Source organism: Pteropus medius, unplaced genomic scaffold (assembly GCF_902729225.1).
Source record: "Pteropus medius unplaced genomic scaffold, Ma_sr-lr_union100, whole genome shotgun sequence".
NCBI lineage: Eukaryota > Metazoa > Chordata > Mammalia > Chiroptera > Pteropodidae > Pteropus > Pteropus medius.
This window is the reverse complement of record NW_024354503.1, coordinates 14,865,658-14,884,592: the sequence shown is the minus strand read 5'-3', so window position 1 is coordinate 14,884,592 and position 18,935 is coordinate 14,865,658. Positions and strand designations below refer to the sequence as shown.

At 45.5% G+C, this 18,935-nt stretch overlaps 1 protein-coding gene across 2 annotated transcripts in view; it reads left to right on the top strand.

Annotated features, from left to right (window-relative positions):
* The window catches only part of RSPH9 (radial spoke head component 9), a 102,108-nt gene extending 85,836 nt beyond the window's left edge, over positions 1-16,272 (top strand). Inside the window, exons 5-6 of one of the 2 annotated variants that reach the window (XM_039854471.1) lie at positions 5,839-5,892; positions 16,041-16,272. In XM_039854471.1, the coding sequence (XP_039710405.1) occupies positions 5,839-5,892; positions 16,041-16,252 (266 nt within the window). In that variant the 3' untranslated portion in view covers positions 16,253-16,272. The remainder of the gene's footprint in view (positions 1-5,838; positions 5,893-16,040) is intronic. The other variant, XM_039854474.1, reaches the window with a different exon arrangement.
* Positions 16,273-18,935: the final 2,663 nt, after the last annotated feature.

The window sequence follows — 18,935 nt, the reverse complement described above, 5'->3', positions numbered from 1 at the left end:
ATCTCCTTTCCATCATCTCACTGGAGATTCCTTCTAGCAGCCTAGTCTGAATCTTGCCCATTTTGTGGATTCTTGTTCTATCCCAGCTGTGGTGGGAGGGTACCCATGTTCATTCTTTTATTAGCATCATTTCTGCCATTTTTGGATGCAGGAGCAAAGTTTTAAATCCATGTTCAAACATCTCACTCCACCCACCAACCGATACTTGAAAACCTACCATTAACATTTGCTTCTGTAAGGCTGTCTGCTTGTTAAATTGAAAAATACCCCTGGAAGGGAAACCTTTTATCATGAACAAAAGATCAGAGAGCTGATATTGATAAAGAAGTAACTGGGGAGGGGGCATGCTGGCCAGGATTTCTGGTATGGGGAGAGTTCGTGGGGGGGTGGGGTGGGCAGTAGGTTTATAGAGAAGAGTAGTACACTCCAAAGCTTTCCCCTGCTTCTGATTAAGTCTTTAGAGCATGGAAGAACAACAACCCGGACTGGTCTTCTCTGGCCTGAAAGAAAAGGCGGCCTCCACATTCTCATGGTCATTACCATTATCATCAATAGCCTCATACTAATGATGCTACAAAGATGCTCAACACATGACCCTTGCTGCCAAAATGCTTTCAGCCTGGTTTGGGGTGCCCAGCTCACCTGAGTGACCAATGAGGATCCTATGGAGGTTTTAGAGGAGGGGTTTGCATGTGCCAAGTGTTATCTTATAGGGCTTAGCTAGGTAGCGGTGACCAAGGGAGATTTGAGGCAGGCAAGGGGTGATGGTGAAGCTCTTTGGGAGCCCATGCTTTTATGCAGGTAAGAGCTAAAGAGGCCCCAGTTAGGCTGATGGTATGGGGAACACAAAGCCTGGGACTTATGGGGAGACGTTTTGGAAAATGAATCTCCAGGACTCTGGCAAATGGGGAGGATGAGAGAGGGAGGAATTGAGTGTGAGTCTAAGGTTCAGAATTTGAGTACCTGGACGACGGCAACGTTAGTGGCGGTGGAAGGGAAAATCTGGAGGAGCTGTGTTTGGATGGAAGGTGAGTTCTATTTCAATGTCGATACTGCATTTGAAGAGAAGGCATTACTCCTAAAAGAGGGCAGGACTGGGGGCAGGCCACATGCAAACAGAGCACAACTTTTTCTTAAAGAATATACAAATATCAACGGTCCTACAAAGTGGTTGATACAAGAGGCTAGATAATTTTCCCAAATAGCTTGAGTTTGATTAAAACATTTTACTCATTGTAGAATAGTTCCTTGGTGTCCACTAGGCATCTGGCACAGTCTTGTGAAAGGATACGTAAACCTGGGTTTATGCCTTCAAGGAGCTTACTATCCAATTGGGGTGACATTAAAGTAAAACTTTAAAAAGGTTATATGTATCTATGGCTTCTCATGGTACTGAGTATGTTAGTTTTCTTTTGCTGTATAATAAATGACCACAAACCTACACCTCAAGACAACATTTATTTATTAGCCTACAGTTCGGCGGGTCAGAAGTTTGGCATGGTGTGGCTGGGTTCTCTGCTTGGGGTATCAAAAAGCTAAGATCAAGGTGTCGGCTGGACTGGGTTTTTATCTGGAGGCTTTGAAGGAAAAATCCACTTCCAAACTCATTCTTATTGTTGGCAGAATTCAGTTCTTTGTGACTGTGGCCCTGAGATTCCGTTTCCCTGCTGACTGTCAGCCAGGGCTTCTCGCAGGTCCTAAAGGCTGCCTGTGTTCCTTGCCACACAGTCCCCTCCACACTGAAGTCAGCAACGGCACATCAACTCCTTCTCATGCTTTAAATCTCTGACTTCCTCTTCTTTGAACAGCCAAAGAGAACTCTGATTTTTTTTTCTTTTTTGGTATTTTTTTGTTGTGCTAAAATACACGTATTATAAAATTGACCATCTTAACTATTTTAAGTGTATAGTTTAGCTGTATTAAATACATTCATAACATTGTACAACCATCATCACCATCTGTCTCTCAAACTCTTTCATCTTGAAAAACCGAAACTCAGAACCCATTAAACAATAACTCCCCATTTTCTCCTCCTCCCAGCTCCTGGTAACCACCATTATACTTTCTGTCTTTATAATTTTAACTACTCTAAGTACTTTATATAAATGGAATCATGCAGTATTTACCTTTTTGTGATTGGCTTATTTCACTTAGTGTAATGTCCTCAAGATTTATCCACATTGTAGCATATTGCAGAATTTCCTTCCTTTTTAAGGCTGAATGATATTCCATTGTATAGATACACCACAGTTTGCTTATCCATTCATCCATCCATGGACACTTGGGTTATTCCATATTTCAGCTGTTGACATGGGTGTAGAAATGTCTCTTTGAGACCCTGCTTTCAATTTCTTTCAGGTAAATGCTCAGAGGTGAAATTGCTGGATATGATAATTCTATTTTTAATTTTTTGAGGAACTTTCATGCTGTTTTCCACAATGGCTATGTCATTTTACATTCCCACCAACAATCAAAAGGGTTCCAGTTTTTCCACATTCTTGTCAACACTGTGATTTTTTCTTTTTTGTTGGTGGCCATCCTAATGGACATGAAGTGGTATCTTACTTCAGTTTTGATTTGCGTTTCCCTAATGATTAGTGATGTTGAGCACCTTTTCATGTGCTTATTGGCCATTTATAGATCTTCTTCGGAAAAATGTCTCAAGTCTTTGCCCATTTTTTAATGAGGTTGTTTTTTTGTTTGTTGAGGAAACTCTCTACTTTTAAAGGGCTCATATGATGAGGACAGGCCCATTGGGATAATCTCCTATTTCCAGAGTTAACTGTGCCATATAACATAATCACAGGAGTGCAATCTACCATATTTATACTTTTGGAATTACAAGAATCCCTCTTTATCCCAGGGAGATATGTTCAAAGACCCTCAGAGAATGCCTGAAACTGCAGATAGCACAGAACCCTATAAGTTATGTGAACATGGTGTCTCTCTCTGTCTCATAACTGATGTGATAACTGAGACAGCTACTAAGCGATTAACAGGAGGGTAGTGTATACAGTGCAAATACTCCAGACAAAGGATGATTCACATCCTGGGTGGGATAGAGCGGGACAGCACAAGATTTCATTAGGCTACTGAGAACACCACGCAATTTAAAACTGACAAATTGTTTATTTCTGGAATTTTCCATTTAATATTTTTGGACCGCAGTTGACTGCGGGTAACTGAAACCATGGAAAGCAGAACCAGGGGGTGGGGAATCCTGGGAGGCCATCTTAGAATTCTCTCTACGACACTCAATTAAATGTGAAGTTTCTACAGTGGCCTATAAGACTTTAAATGTTCTGACACCTAGCTACCTCTCTCCCCAGCTGTCTGGACATTCTTACTTTTCCTCAAAAAGTCAGGGACGTTGCGCTTGCTTCTTTTACAGCCTGGAGTGCTCTTCCCCAGACATGTTCATGGCCTTTTCCCTTATTGCCTCCGGAAACAGCCCTTTGCTAACCTCATCTAAAATAGAAATAGTCCCACCCAGCCTGCTCAGTCGCTATCCCCTCATCCTGCTTTATTTTTCCGTATAATATGCACTTGACATATTATATATGTATCTGTCAACTTATCTATTGCCTGTGTTCTCTAAGTAGAAATAAGCTAAGTGAGAGCATTAACTTTGTTTTGTCCACTATTCTATTTCCAGTGCCTGACACACAGTAGGTGTTCAATAGATATTTGATGAATGCATTATTGGATGTTTTCATACCTACTGAGAGCTTTTGAAATGGAAAGGTTGTTCTAGAGCACAAAATAGATAAAAATTGTTCCTGCATTATTTTTATTTTATAGTATAAAATTTTTAATGAATTTAAGAAACTTTAACTAGAGCAAATTAAACACAAAGTAAGCAGAAGAAAGGAAGTAATAAGGATCAGAGAAATTAATAAAATAGAAAACAGAGAAACATTGAAGAAGACCAGTGAAATCAAAAGTTGTTTTTTAAAGAAGATCAATAAAATTGATAAACCTCTAGCCAGACTGATCAGGAAAAAGAGAGAAGACACAATTACCAATATCAAGAAGGAAGGTGGTGACTTCATTATAGATTATACAGATATTAAATAGATAATAAAAGAATATTATAAACAATTTTACTCTAATAATTTCCATAACTTAGATGAAATAAACAAATTCTTGAAAGACACAAACTACAGAAGTTTGCTCAAGAAGAAATAGGTAACCTGAATAGACCTATATCAATTTTTAAAAAGTTGGATTTGTAGTTAAAAGCCTTTCCACAAAGAAGACTCTAGGCCCAGATGGATTTGCTGATGAAATTTTCCAAACATTTATGGAAGAAATAATACCAATTCTATACAAACTTTTCTAGAAAGTTATAGAGAAGAGAATACTTTTCAACTCATTCTATGAGGCCTACCTTTACTCTGATAAACTAAGACAAGATTATAAGAAAACTATAGACCAGTATCTTTCAAGAATTTCGTTGATGCAAAATTTCTCAACAAAGTTTTTATAAGTCGAATCTCTCTCTCTCTCTCTCTCTCTCTCTCTCTCTCTCTCTTTCTCTGTATCTATCTATCTATATGATAATACATCATGACCAAATTGGATTTATACTAGGAATGTAAGGTTGGTAACGTTAAAAAAAAATCAATGTAATTCATCATACTACCAAATAATTAAAAAAAGATCATCTTAATAGATGTAAAAAAGCATTTGACAGAATCCAATATACATTCTTGATAAGAGAATTGCAGCAAACCAGGAATAGTAAGGTACTTCCACAACCTGTTAATGAACCTCTACATAAAACCTTTGATGGTGAAAGACTGAATGTTTTTCTTTAAAACCAGGAATAAGACAAGGATGTCTAATCTAACTGTTTCTATTCAACCTCGTACTGAGGTTCTAACCAGTGTAATAAGGCAAGAAAAGTAAATACAAGGCATTAAAATGAGAAAGGAAGAAGTGAAACTGTCATTATTTGCTGATGACATGATCATCCATGTAGAAAATCTAGTGGAATATACTAGAATTAATAAACGGATTTAGCAAAGTTTCAAGAAACAAGATATATATACAAAAATCAAATGTATTCCTACATATTAGTAAGGAACAGTTGAAAATTGAAATTTAAAAGTAATTCTTTTTTTAAATGATTATCCATTGCACTGGGCTCTAAGGAGTTTTTCAGTCCTAGGAAATTTTCTTAGATTATATCATTGATGATGTCTTTCCTTTAGTCTCTTTTTCTCCTACTATTTGGATGTTCTCCTATTATTTGATTATTATTGCCTGGACTGATCTTCTAATTTTATTGTATAGTCATTCATGTTTTTCTATCTTTTTGTTATTTTCCCTTTACTTTATGGACATTTCCTCATCTTTATCTTCCAAACTTCTACTGAATTTTTTATTTCTGCAAGTACATGTTTGATTTTTCAAGCCCTCTCTTCTGTTCTCTTTTTAGAAAAATTTATTCTGTTTTCATTTCATTGTTTGTGATATTTTTCCTTATCATTCTCAGGATAGAATGATAATGTGTTGTTATTTTTAAGTTTTCTTCTTGCTATGTAGTCTTGGCTTCTCCCAAGTCACTTTTTGTTTTGTTTTGATTTCTGTCTTTTGTGTTTGAAGTTTTCTTCAGATGTCTGACAATCCTTGGTTGTTCACTTATTTTTAAGTGTAGGGATCTGAAAAGCTAGTTGGAAGTTCTGAGTTGTGTGTGTAGTGTGTGTGTGTGTGTATGTGTGTGTGTGTGTGCATGTATAGTTTGTCATCTGTGAGCATCTAGGGTGATCTGACTGGGATATTTCACTGTGAAGCCTCTGATATTAGTATCTTTGGGTTTTTCTTTCCTTTCAGGTTGGTCAGATTCCACAAAGATGCATCTTCTATTTTCCAGCCTGGGGGACAAAGGTCAGTGTTCTGGGATTTCAGGGAGTAAGAGGATCCAAGTCTCAGCATCTACCATGTAAACATTTTCAATAAGATACTCCTGCCTTCAGTGTCCTGGGGTTTCCATCAGAGACCCCTGCTTCCCCTTCAATAGGGAACAAGCCTCTAGCTTTTGCACGGCTGTGTGGGGTAGGGGAAGAATCCAAAAATTTGACTTTTTAAAACAATTTCCTACCAGTCTTCTTTATTTACTCAACTTCCTTCACCATCACTTCTAGAGGTAACTAGTCTCACCAACTCCTGAGCCTTTTGGGGATTTTGGGATATAGATTAGGTGGTTACGGCTTTCTCCATTTCCTGCTCCATGTTCTTTACTGCTCTTCCACCTGCTTTCTAGCTCCCAATAGTGTGTTGCCGTCATCTTTTCTCCCATTCTTCCTGCCCTTGTGGTTGTATACCTTAAGAAACAAAATCAAAATGTAAGAAAAATTTAGAAAGCCTTTAACTTTGTTTCAGAAAAGGGCAAAAGTGGATGCAGATGTTCAGACTAATATCTTTTTCCAAAGTTCCTTAATCTATTATTAGAGGCTTTTATTATTACCAATTCCATGTATCATGGATGCTTTGCTCAGGAGTTAACCTATACATTTCAAAAGGGCAAGAACTGTCTCTGGCTTACTGTGGTATTTCACCCCCCAGCATAGAGCCTAGTATATAAGAAAGTATGAATAAATATTTACTAAATTTATGAATCAACAAATGAACAAATGAACTGCCTTCCGAGCCTTTATTACATTAAAAAATTTCCTCAATACATACAGATGGCCAAAAAAGATTGAAAAGATGCTCAATGTCAATAATCATCAGAGAAATGCAAATTAAAAGCACAATGAGATATCACCTCACACTTGTCAGAATGGCTGATTTTATTATCATCAATAAAACAATGAACAACAAGTATTGGCAAGGATGTGGAGAAAAGGGAACCCTCATGCACTGTTGGAAGGATTGCAAATTGGTGCAGCCACTATGGAAAACAGTATGGAAGGTCCTCAAAGAATTAAAGCTAGAACTATCATATGACCCAGCAATCTTACTTATGGAGGAATCCAAAACACTAATTTGAAAAGATATATGCGTGTCTATGTTCAATGCACCATTATTTACAATAGCCCAGATATGGAAGCAACCTAAGTGTCCATTGATAGATGACTGAATAAAGAAGATGTGGTACATATATACAATAAAATATTACTCAGCCATAAAAAAGAATGAAGTCTTACCATTTGCAAAAACATGGATGGACCTAGAGGGTATTATGCTAAGTGAAATAAGTCAGATAGAGAAAGACAAATATCATGTGATTTCGCTGATATGTGGAATCTAAAAAACAAAATAAGTGAATAAAATAAACAGAAAGAAACTCATAGATAGAAAAAACTGATGGTTGCCAGATGGGAGGGGGATTAAGGGGCTGGGTGTAAAAGATGAAGGGATTAAGAAGTACGAATTGATAATTACAAAATGGTCACAGGGTTGTAAAGTACAGCATAGGGAATATAGGCAATAATACTGTAATAATTATATATGGTGCCAGGTGGGTACTAGACTTTTTAGAGGATTACTTCAAAAGTTATATAAATGTCTAACTGCTATGCTGTATACCTGAAACTAATATAATATTGAATTTCAACTGTAATTGAAAATTTTTTTTCTAAAAAGGAAAAAAAAATTACTCAATGATGTCAAGGTTTCATCTTTGGGAACTGAACAATATGTGGAAAGAGCCAAAATTGTTTAATACCAAGACATGTGACCTAAAAGAATGAGTGAACTGAGCAGCTAATGACAACACCTTTTTTTGTTGTTGTTTGTTTCCAAACAAGGTGTGGCATGAAATTTTGAGGTTGATTTCCTTGTTTGGTGTACAATAAAGTCTGAGGTCAATTCACAAAAAGAAGTTAAATCCCAAAGTGTTTTGAGCAAACTTGGTTTCATTAGCCTGGGTGTGCAGGGCCCAGTTTTTGGATGTATAAGATTTCTCAGATAAATTGGAAGCAAACTGTGCCCAAACTTTGGGGCTGTCCCCAAACTTTGGGGCAAACCATTTGGGTTGCAGAAGATTTTGTCTTCGCTATCAGAAAAAATAAAATTGAACTGGATGAGCTCTTACTACTTTTTCAGCCATGGAGTCTGATCGATTCTAAGTCTTTGGGGGACAAGGTGTGCCTGCAGGGGCAAGAGAGTGCAGAAGTGATTCTAGGGGATATGTATCCTTATAGACAGGAGGGAAGAGGTGCTGGGAGTAGCAGCTTCCCTGCAGCCAAAGTGGAGTCAGGGATCTCTACCTGGCTTGAAATGACCATACCAAAAACCTCAAACATTTATCATACACCACTCCATGCCAGCGCTGTGCTTTATACACATTGCCCTAATAGGTTCTTGCCATAACCCTGTGGAGTCATTAGTGTTATAACCCCACTTTCCAGGTAGGGAAACTGAGTCACAGGAGAGGAATATCGTATAGACATTCAAAGTTAGTTTGGCCGCAGAATGGCAAAAGGAAGGCAGCAAAGGGGACCCGGAGGGAATACATTCCCCGCAGCCACATCCCCTGATCCACAGCTGGGGATCAATGAGGGTATGTGTGAAAATCAGTCACGAGTCATTTTCTGGTGGTTACTCAATGTACTATTTGAAATAAATTTCTTGTCTGGACAGTTAAGATAGAGCTAGGATCAACTAGAACATTCTGGTGATTGAATGATCAATGCAAGTGATTTTTCTGACTCACTCTGGAATGAATATGTTTTCAACCTCATTTGCTAAAAAATTTTCTAAAACCCTAGTAAGGCAAGACCACCCAGGTGCCTCTCTGCAATGACTGAGGCGCTCTGCCCTCACTCCAGTGGGCTCTGATTTGAAACTCTGAAAGCATTTGACTGAGGTTTTGATATCACCTTGCTCTGTTGTTCTTTCCTTCTTTGAGTACAAAAAGGAAATTTTGGTTTTTGGTTCATTCTTTTACTCAAACCAGAGTGCAGGCTTTGGAGCTAGCTAGCCAGTTTAAATCTCAGCTCTATTTTTTATTTGCTATATAATCTTGGGTGAATTACTTAAAGTCTCTACGATGTAGTTTTGCAATTATAATCTACATCAGCTGTCCCCAAACTTTCTGGCACCAGGGACCGGTGCTCCTATGAGAATCTAATGCCTGACGACCTGAGTAGGAACTGAGGTGGTGATGCTAGCGCTGGGGAGCGGCTGCAAATACTGATGAAGCTTTGCTCTCGCCTACTGCTCATCTCCTACTGTGCGGCACGGTTCCTCATTGGCTATGGACTGTTACCTGTCCTCGGCCTGGGGGTTGGGGACCCCTGATCTATGTCACAGGGTTATTGTGGGATGAATGGGATAATGTGAGGTGAACATAGGAATGCCATCAAAGGCAGTATCTACCATTATTATTGTCATCATTAATAGGAGTCCACGTGTGGATATCTATACTTGTAGGCCTGTATTAGTTCTTAGTCTGGGATGGGGTGGGGTGGGGATATAGATCACTGAAAAATACAATCCTCCTATGTAAGTGTGCTTGAAGATGCCTCTCTCTCTCCTCCCCCACACACACACACACACACACACACACACACACACACACACACACTCGCAAAGTTAAATGCATTGAATAGCAATTTGAGGCTGGCATGAGAGAAGTAGAGACAACTCATGCTACAGGAGTTTTGGTGAGACCACTGAGCAGAAGTGGTCCAGGAAGTCTTGTTTTAAGGGGCTGAACTTTCATGGCTGGTGGGGCATAGACCAGGATAAAGAAATAAGCAATGTGTATGTTTGGGGCTGTCAGAAGACCTGACTGGCTGTAGTGGGATGCATGTATAGGCCAACGTGGGCAACGTGGGCAACGTGGCTTCAAAGCAAGCTGGGGCCACACACAATAATAACATTACTAACAATGGGGATAGCAATCACTATTTATTTAGCTTCTGCTGTGGGCAGGCAGGTGTTTATGCTACCTCCTTCCATATATTATCTCATATTATCCTCACTACAACCCTATAATGTAGGTATTATTATCACAAGTTATTAGGGAAACTGAGGCTCAGAGAGGTTGGCTAACTTGCCCAAGGACACATAGCTAGAAATTGGCAGGCCCACAATTTGGATACACAAATACACACATAGACATCGACACAGACAGACACAGGGACCCAGGCTCAGGTGACAGATATTTGTGCCCCTCCTCATCCTTTGTTCCCCTCCCCTTTAGCTGAGTTTGGGGCTAGTTCTTTCCTTTGAGGGGTCCAGTGTGACAAAGAGACCCCTCTGCTCATCCAACCCACCTCAAATGGCTTTAGTCCCCAGGACAGGCAGCCCACAGGGCCTGGCTGGAACTGAGATGAGGGGAGTGAGGCGACGGGGTACAGTATTTAAGGGGGCAGTCACTATCAGGGCCAGCCCTTAAATTTTGTGCCCTTGTTGCCTCACTTGCCTAGCCCTAGCTGTCACCCTGCATGGGGGTAGGGAGCTTTGCAACTTTGCTGTGTGGGCCAAGAAGGTCCTCCTATTCCAAAGTCAGGCAGAAATTCCCAGGGTCAGGCTACTGCTCTCCTGTCCCTAATTGAACAGGCGGGCAGGATTTAGTCTCAGATAATCTTTCCGTTGTTCCAACCCACCCCTCTTCCCTGCATCCTCCAAGCTGCTCCCCTCCCGGATCCAGCCCTTACTCTCCTGCCCCTAGACGGCTGAGCCTGGCTGCACAACCTCCAGCATGGTACCTCCGCTCCCAGGGTCAGGGGGTGGGAACATCTGGTTGTTCCCAAGGGCCGGTGCAGAGAGCCACCTGGTTATGCCCCATGGGCTGGGAAGTCCAGCTCTGCTCTCCCTCGCCCTCTAGAGGCTTGGGGTGGCACTGGGCGAGGCACTCAGGATGGGTCCTGATTGAGGAGGGGGCCCTGGGCTTCCGAGAATGTCTGGAAGACAGCTACAGTCAGACAACAGCTTCATCTGGAGCTAGTTGCTGGAAAGTGCCCAGCAAGGTGGTGCCGTCGGCTCAGGCAGAAGGGGGTTCAAGGCCCCTCACCTTTGTCTGGGTGGGTGTGGAGGGTTCTCCCTCCCTAGCCTGCACCCTGCCAGCCCAACTAGACAGCCCCTCTCCACTTCTTGTCTTCTCCTTGGGCAGCTTCAGAGAGGCTGGAGGCTGCCTCTGCCAGCCCTAGCGGGTGTGGGGACAACTGAGACCCTGTTTTCTGACAGCCAGGAATCCCCAGAGCAACTTTAGGCCAGGAGGAGAGGATGGGTGAGGATTGTGTCCCAAGGTGGCTTTGTGAGGACAGAGCCTGGAAAGAAGGTGGGAGAAATCTTCAAATCCTGGTTGGGTAGGACAGACGAAGGGGAGAATGATGATGTGGAGAGAGCCTGGGAGGTTGGGCAGTGTGGACAGAAGTGTGGGATCATTTAATAAACCTTTCTGGACTGGAAGATTGGGTGCTGGGGACCTGGGCTTCCAGAGGAGATTGGGTGGGCCAATCCAACATCCTTGTAACACATCAATCATTTGCATAACAGCACATCAACTCACCTGGACCCCATCAAGGTACCCAGGGCTCACCTCGAACTGTCCATTATTTGGTTGAGGCATTTGGGGGCTTTGCCCCACTCTCTTGCTTATTCTTCTCACTTGGTCCTCGTTGTATCAAAAAGGAAGGTGGGTAGAGGGAAAGAGGGTCTTCCTTCTTAGGTGGATTTTCAGCCTCAGTTCCCTTAGGAGACCAGAGATTCTTGGGTTTGGGACAGAGAAGGAGGGACTATGGAATGAATTATGTAATTTTCCCACTCGCCCAACTGCCAGGCCAGGAGTAGAGCAAGGGTAGACCCTCTCCCAGAGCCTTACCAGCTACCTCCAGGTGAGAGGTTGGGGGGACACCTAGAGAAAAAGCAGGACTGGCTTGAGCATCCTGGCAGTCCTGGGGAAAGGAAAGCCCTTTGTTCTCACAGTTTGCTCTGTGGACACCCCCAGCCTTATCCTTCTTGGCGCTTGGGCCTAGGCGAGGTGGGTGTCATCTCTATTCTCAGACAGTGGCTGTGGGCTCTCCTGCTCATGCTGATGCCACAGGGGAGGTGCAGCTACAGTCAGACAACAGCTTCATCTGAAGCCAGTTATGGAAAGTGTTGTACCTGGAGTGTGGGTGGAGGTGCCCAGAGCAGGGAGCCTGGAGCTGAGGTACCCTCTCATTCCCTCCCACCAGGAAAGGGTCTTTCTCTCCATTTCCCACAAACACTTGCTTTGCCACTTGACAGCCTTCTCATTCCATTCCCCTGCTGCCCTGCTCTTGGCCCTACCACACCCTGACAAATTCCTTCCTCCACTTCAGCTCCCAGTTTGGAGGCACAGGCACCCCACCCATCTCCTTTCCCAAAGGGGGGCCTTGGGAGCTGACACCCAGTCTCACCCTCTCCTCATTTTTCTCCTCTTCTCTCTCACTTCTTGAAATTTCACCCAGGCCAGGAATGGGCCTAGAAGTCTAGATAAACATCCTGCTGCTTTCATCTCATAAATCCCCCAGAGATGATGAGTTTGGTAGGCTTCTACTTATCTAACTTAAATCCTTCTTGCTCTATCTCAGCTGTTCTGGTTGACGGCAATAGGCAAACTCAGGCCGTTGGTCAGACAACGGACTGAAGAGTATGCCTTTCTCTGCCTCCCTGCCCACCTATACTCCAGTAATCTTTATAGCAGCTCTAAAAATGTTGTCCCAGATGATGCTCTCTAGTCCTCCCTCCATCTCTTTCAGTGAGGCAGGCCGCAGGCCAGGATGTCCATAGCTTGCATCCTTAATGCTTGCTCTCCATCCCCTACAGCTATAGTCTGGGAGCCCAAAAAGGGCTTTAGAAATCAGTCTGCCCCTTCACTCTGTGGAGAGGGCATTGAGGCCAGAGGTGGTCAGTGCCCTGTTCTAGGTCACATAGCAAGGCAGCAATAGTTCCTGCTTTTGAACTCAGGTGTCCTGACCTCCAGCTATGGCCTCACATGTGGACATCTGAGGAGCTGCTCAGGAAGCAGTCGTGCTTAATGGCAGGGCTTTAGAGACACTTCATATGAGGAGCTCTCAAGGTAACTCCTACAGTGGTCATGGGGGGGGGGCACCCAGCCTCTCCACAGCCCTGATCAGCTTGCCTGGAGCAGTTTGATTTCTGGGAACACTCCTCTCTTCTCTGGGGACCTGTCACGGGTGATGGTGGCAGTGGTGGTGGTGGTATGTGTGTGTATGGTTTATTAGTCCCTGCGACCTTCAGCCTGGAGATCTGAGGAGCAATGGAGAGGAGATTGGTGGATGAGTGGTGGGGAGAGGGTCACACTGTGGGGGAGAAGCAGCTCCTATATGGCAATGGTCAGAGGCTGGTGAAGGCAGACTCACTGTGCCTACCTCTGTCCTCTTTAAGGCTTCAGCTCATGCCAGGGGTTTGGGGGAGGAGGTTTGGTGCCCCTCACTGTACTTGTTGCTCTCTCTGAAGTTGTCGCCCCACCTCCCCTAACACCCAGATGGGCAGGAGCATGTCCCATCTTCTCAGAAATCTTCCTTCTGAAGATTGTCCCCTAATCTCTGGAAGACCAGTGGGAATTGGGGAGATGTGAAGACCATCTTTTCCCCTAGCTTGTCCCCCACTGCCCAGCCTGACCCCCAACGGTGAATGGGACATGGGGAATTCTGAGAAGCCTAGGCTTCTTACAGGTATAGAGGAGAGTACTCAGGTGATAGGACCAGCCAGGAGGTCCCCTGGGACAATGAGGGCTGGCTGAAAGGAGGAGGAGAGAGAAGGAGGAGAGGAAGGATGGAGATATCCCAGGAAAGAGAGAGAAAAAAGGAAAGGAAAATGCTCTGATTATTCATAGTTGTCTATGATCTGGGCAAGATCTGTGATCTTAGGGTTGGAATTTCAGCCTAGGGCTCATGGTGTCAGCCATTTTTTCAACAGTGGCTGCAACCCATTAATGGTGAGGTCCCTGATAACGTTGGGTGTGGGCTACACTTATACAGGGAGAGACCGGGGATTCCTGGCCTGCTCTTCCAAGAGCAGAGGAGATATGGAGGCATGTAGACCAGGGCCTCAGACAGGCCTCATTCTCAGCTGGGAATTACACATTCCAGCCTAGAGTTCAGAGTGCCCTCTCTGTAAGAATATACAGATCCCTGGAAGATATGATACTTTGTATCAGTGATCTCAGTTAGAGTGTTTGATGTAGCTGTTATTGGGCCTTAAAACTTAAGGAATGTAACCTCCTGCTTTCACCTAGGAGGAACCTGAGGTTCAGAAGGGAGTACTGACTTGGCCAAGGTCACACAGCCTTCAGGTGACTCGACTTCTTTGCCCAGTACTGTTTCTAGGTCTCCATACATCTGTGGCAGGCAGACAGGAAAGCTCTGGGCACCTGCTGGGGATAGGGAGAGGGCAAAGCTGGAGAAAACATCTTTCTGCTTTGTGTCCTGCCCCAGCTAAGTGGCCCTGTGCTTGTCACGAGCTGGTGTCCTCTGTCCTCCTCCTCTCACCCTTGGGCAAACAGAAGCAGTGCTCAATGTGCACGCTGGACTTACCTTTAGTGTCTACTTGTTTGTTTAAATTCTCTGGCAGAGACATGCTGTCCCAGAGGGCGGGGAAACCAGTGTGGAGCTCACCCCCTGAGGGAGTGTCTTTGTCCCTGTGGGCTTTGGCTGGGAATGCTTCCAAAGAAGCCCTAATCCCCTTCCCTGCCTAGCCTCTAAGTCTCTATCACCCAGAAGAGCAGTAAGAGAGCTAAGTGAGCCATCAGAACCCTGCAGACCACACTCGCCCTGCCTGTTCTCTACCCTCCTCCACTCAGCTGGCTAAAGTCCTGCTCTTCCAGCAAGAATCAATATAGGATGTCTTATCCTACTCCCATCAATTATGTGCCCCGTTGGGAGAGTCTCTATTTTCAGCTTGTTCTTTGTCTCACCTCCACACAGGAAGTTCCTTCTACACTGTTGCAGTCCCAGGGCCCAGCCCAAAACAGGGCTCATGGGCTGCGTTTAATACTTGCTCATGGAGTAAATGTCCCATGCTCATGGAGTAAATGTACCTACCTCCTGCAGAAAGCCCTTCCTGACGCCCATCCAGCCAGGCCAGGCTGACTGCTCTGCCTCAGTGCCTTCATAACATTCTGTGCCTCTCTTGGGGCCTTTTTCCATCCTACTTTCTATGGTAAGTGCGTGCACAACTGTCTGCAGCAACTCTCCATGCAGGCATTTTCATTCCTGTTTTTACAGACGAGGGAAACAGTGGGTCAGAGAGGTTGAGTAACTTGCCTACAGTCATATAGTTAAAAGTGGCAGAGCCAGGAGTGCTACTTGGGTCCATTTGGATCCACAGCCCCTGCACTTTCCACTGCCTTACTTAGGTGTCCCTGTATCTTTTATAATGTCAGCACAATGCCTGGTGCCTGGTAGGCCTTGGAAAAGATCCCAAGCAAAGGCCCAGGTAGGGAGGGAGAATGTAGCTTTAGGACCATAGCTGCCACCTTGTGACATCACCTTCTTGCCAGCAGAGAGACTTTCTCCAAGTCTGGCAGGGGTGTGGACGGGGGCAGCAATAGGCAGGATAGGGGTCTGACTTTGAGGGGTAGGAAAGACTGGGGTATCAAGAAGTGAACATGCCTGGGGCTGTCGGGGAGAAGCAATCCAGGGAGACAGCCTGGTGTCAGGGAATTAAACTGAAGCCTCTGAAGGTGAAGCAGAGACTTGGCTGATGGGGCGAGGTGGAGGTGGCATGTGTAGGTGTGCTTCCCCAGACGGTGACTCTGCTCGGCCACTCTGCTCCTTCTTCCGCGTGCTCATCTCACTTCCCTCCTTTTTCCTGATTGGCTGCTCGAGGGAGTTAACCTCTCTGGCTTCCTCTGCACCCATGTTGTTACCAATCATCATCATTACCTATCATTACTTGAGTCAAACCTCCAGGTCTAGATGCAGTTAAGATGTTGCCACTGGAAAAGAGGCCCTTATTCCTGGCTTTCACTTTGCCTCTCCACTGATTTGTTGCAAAGACCTAGTAAGAGAGAGAGTGAGAGAGTGAGAGAGAGATTGACCCATAGCCACCCAGAGAACTGGGGAGAACCAACTCACTTCTCTCTTCTTCAGTTCAACAGGTTCATATTCCTGCCCTTGCTGTAGATCAGATCCAAGTCCTGATTGGTACATGGGGGGTCGGGACATCAAGTGAAGAAGAAGACCTTCATTTTATCACAGAGAAACCACTTGGAGAAATGTTTAGACAACAGCAAGACTTAGTGACTCTCTCCTCACTTGCAGATAAAGGGCTCTGTCCCTTTATCCATGGGCTTGGAGGTTAACTGCCCACACCCACAGGTGATAGCATCCTTGAACATCAGAGGTGACAGGACCATTAGGAAAAAGTACAACTATTATGCTTTGGGCCCGGTCACTACTTCCTTTGTTTGGGGCCACAGCTGGCTCCTGACCACCTTTCACACTCTTCTCCAACCCACTCCTACCCCTCTCTCCCCTTTCCCCTCACTTGGAATACCTTCCCCTTCCTCCTAGGCTCCTTCTCAACTGTGCAGAGCCATAAGCTGAGGCCTCCCCAGCCCAAGTGTGGCTGAGGTTGTCTCTTGAGGGGACCCAGCATGACCTCTGTTTAGGCTGCTCTCTGCTCCATGTCCGACCTCTCGTCATGTTGTTGGGTGACGTTGGGGCCCTTTGTGCTCTTGCGATTCTCTGGAGGGACAGTCTGCCCTGACATTCCCTGCCCTGAATCCACCTGTGGAGGGAGGATAAGTAGAATTAAGTTTGTGGATTAAGTCAGTGGGAAGAGAAGGTGCTACAGAGACATGATGTGGTCTTATGATTGTTGATTTGTTCCTTGTTTTGTGTTTCTAGCTCCCATTTTTGAAGACTCAGGTGCATTGGGCTCTCAATTTGATGATAATGTGGGCTTTGGTGGGGTCCATGATAGTGTATTATTGTGAAAGCTGGTGATAGTATATCGGGGGATAAGATCCAGAGTCACCACCCCCGTCCCCCAAGTCACCCATAGGTTGTGTCTCTAAAATGAATGGTGGAGATGGGACAACCCTCCCTACCTGGGTCAAGGGTATTCAAAACCCCTCAGGCTAGGCTGCAGTTCTGCTCCCCTTATTCCCCTGGTTCCCTGGGCAGAGTTCATAGAGGGCTTCAATTAGGTCATTGTAACACACATCGCTGAATGCCACCAAGGGGGATGATTGGCTCAGGTGGAGGAGAGCCCTGGGGTTATTAATTGACAATCGATGGCTACCCCTCCTTGGAATCCCTCTATCCTCCTCTCACCTTCAGGGTCCTTTACTAAGACCTCCTCTTCAGGCCTCTCCAGGGCTGAGGAAGGCTGAGGTGAGAAGGGATATGGAGGTGGTGCCACTGGGAGCTTCTGTCCTGGGCTCTGCCGGCTCCAGGGTAGGGATGTGGGAATGAGACTCTGCCAAGGCGCCCACATCTTGTGCTCCAGAGGTGTGAGAGGCAGACCAAGTTGGGTAAGGAGGATGTCTAGTGGCTTCCTTCTATACCCCATGCAGCAGTTTGGAGCATGGAGCCTAGGTGAGGAGACCTGCCTGGGAGGGGGCCCTGAGCCAGCAAGTAAACATTTACTAAAAAGTAAATTGTAAAAAGACCTTATCCCTGCTCCTGGGTAGCCTGCCAGGTGGTGGAGACAGGACTGGAGGCATGAATGATAGAATAGGAGAGAGTTGTGGGGAGCCAGCCTCTCTGCTCGTAGGGGCCTCGGGATACCACTCCTGTGTAACTGGAGTACTAAAGGGGTAACCTAGCACTCCCACCAAATCACAGCACCATGGGCTGGGATGGTGGGGGGGCTGGCTAAATTATCTCCTTAGATCACTTTGATCAACTTGGGAAAAGTTGCTGCATTCCCATTCTCAGTTTAGCCTCCATTCCCAGCCTAGGCCTTCACAGAGGCTACATCAGCCCCAGGCCAGGCCCTGGACAGATCTAGATGAATAGTAAGACTGGTTGGTCCCTCTCTTCCCACAGGTATCAGAGCCCCCCTTTGTTCCCTGGGGGAGCCTGAGAGTTGCTGGGTCAAAGCCCAACCAGGAATTTTTCCAGGCTGGGTCCTATATGCAGGGATGGGGTAGAGGGCCTTGGGGAACACTAAGAGAAGACATGGGGAGTTCAGAGAGAGAGGAGAGAGGTGACCAGCTGGGAGAAGTAGGCAAGAGATACTGGGGGACTGGGCAGGGCTGAGGATAGCCCCCTAATTCTGTTCAGAAGAGGAGCTGTGAGCCTGGGTTGAGGCTGATGGACGCCTTGGCCTCCAGCCTGGTGGGAGCTCCGGGCAGCTGGCCTACAGACGTTCCTTAGTGCTGGTGAGTAGGTTTGAATCATCACTCAGGCCCTGGCCTCCATCCGCCCCCACCAGCCCCTGGCTTCAGTTCCCTGGCAACATCTGGGCTGGGGGAGCAGGAACAAGGGCCTCTGTCTGCCCAGCTGCCTCTCCCTTTGGGCTCTGCCAGACTCCACAGTGCATACGTGGGCTCCAACAGGTCCTCTTCCCTCTTGGCCACTGACTAACCCCAGAACCACACGGCTTCCCGTTCTTAGCCCCACAAACTTGGTGCCAAATGCTTCTCCACAAGGACGCCTCCTTGGACACTTCCCAAAGGACCCCAGTCACCCCAGCCTATTGGCTGCAGCTCATTCTGATGTCAGTAGGCCAGATGAGGGTTCCAGATGGGCGCATTGGGAGACATCGGGCCCTCTGTGCCCAGCACCGGGCTCTTCTGTACATGGGACCATTCGAATCCAAAAAAATGTCACTGTTTAGGAGGTCAGAAATGGTGGGATAAGGGGTAAATCTCCTTTCACCCTCTTCTTGAGGCCCATTTCCTCTTGAGCCAGAACCGGAGTGTGCAGACGGTAGTCACTAGGGGGCGCTCGGCCACCACAGGGAAGCTGGGTGAACTTGCCAGAGCAGCGTCTGCGTGAGGACGCGTGTGTCAGTGTGAGTGTGTGTGTTGCGGG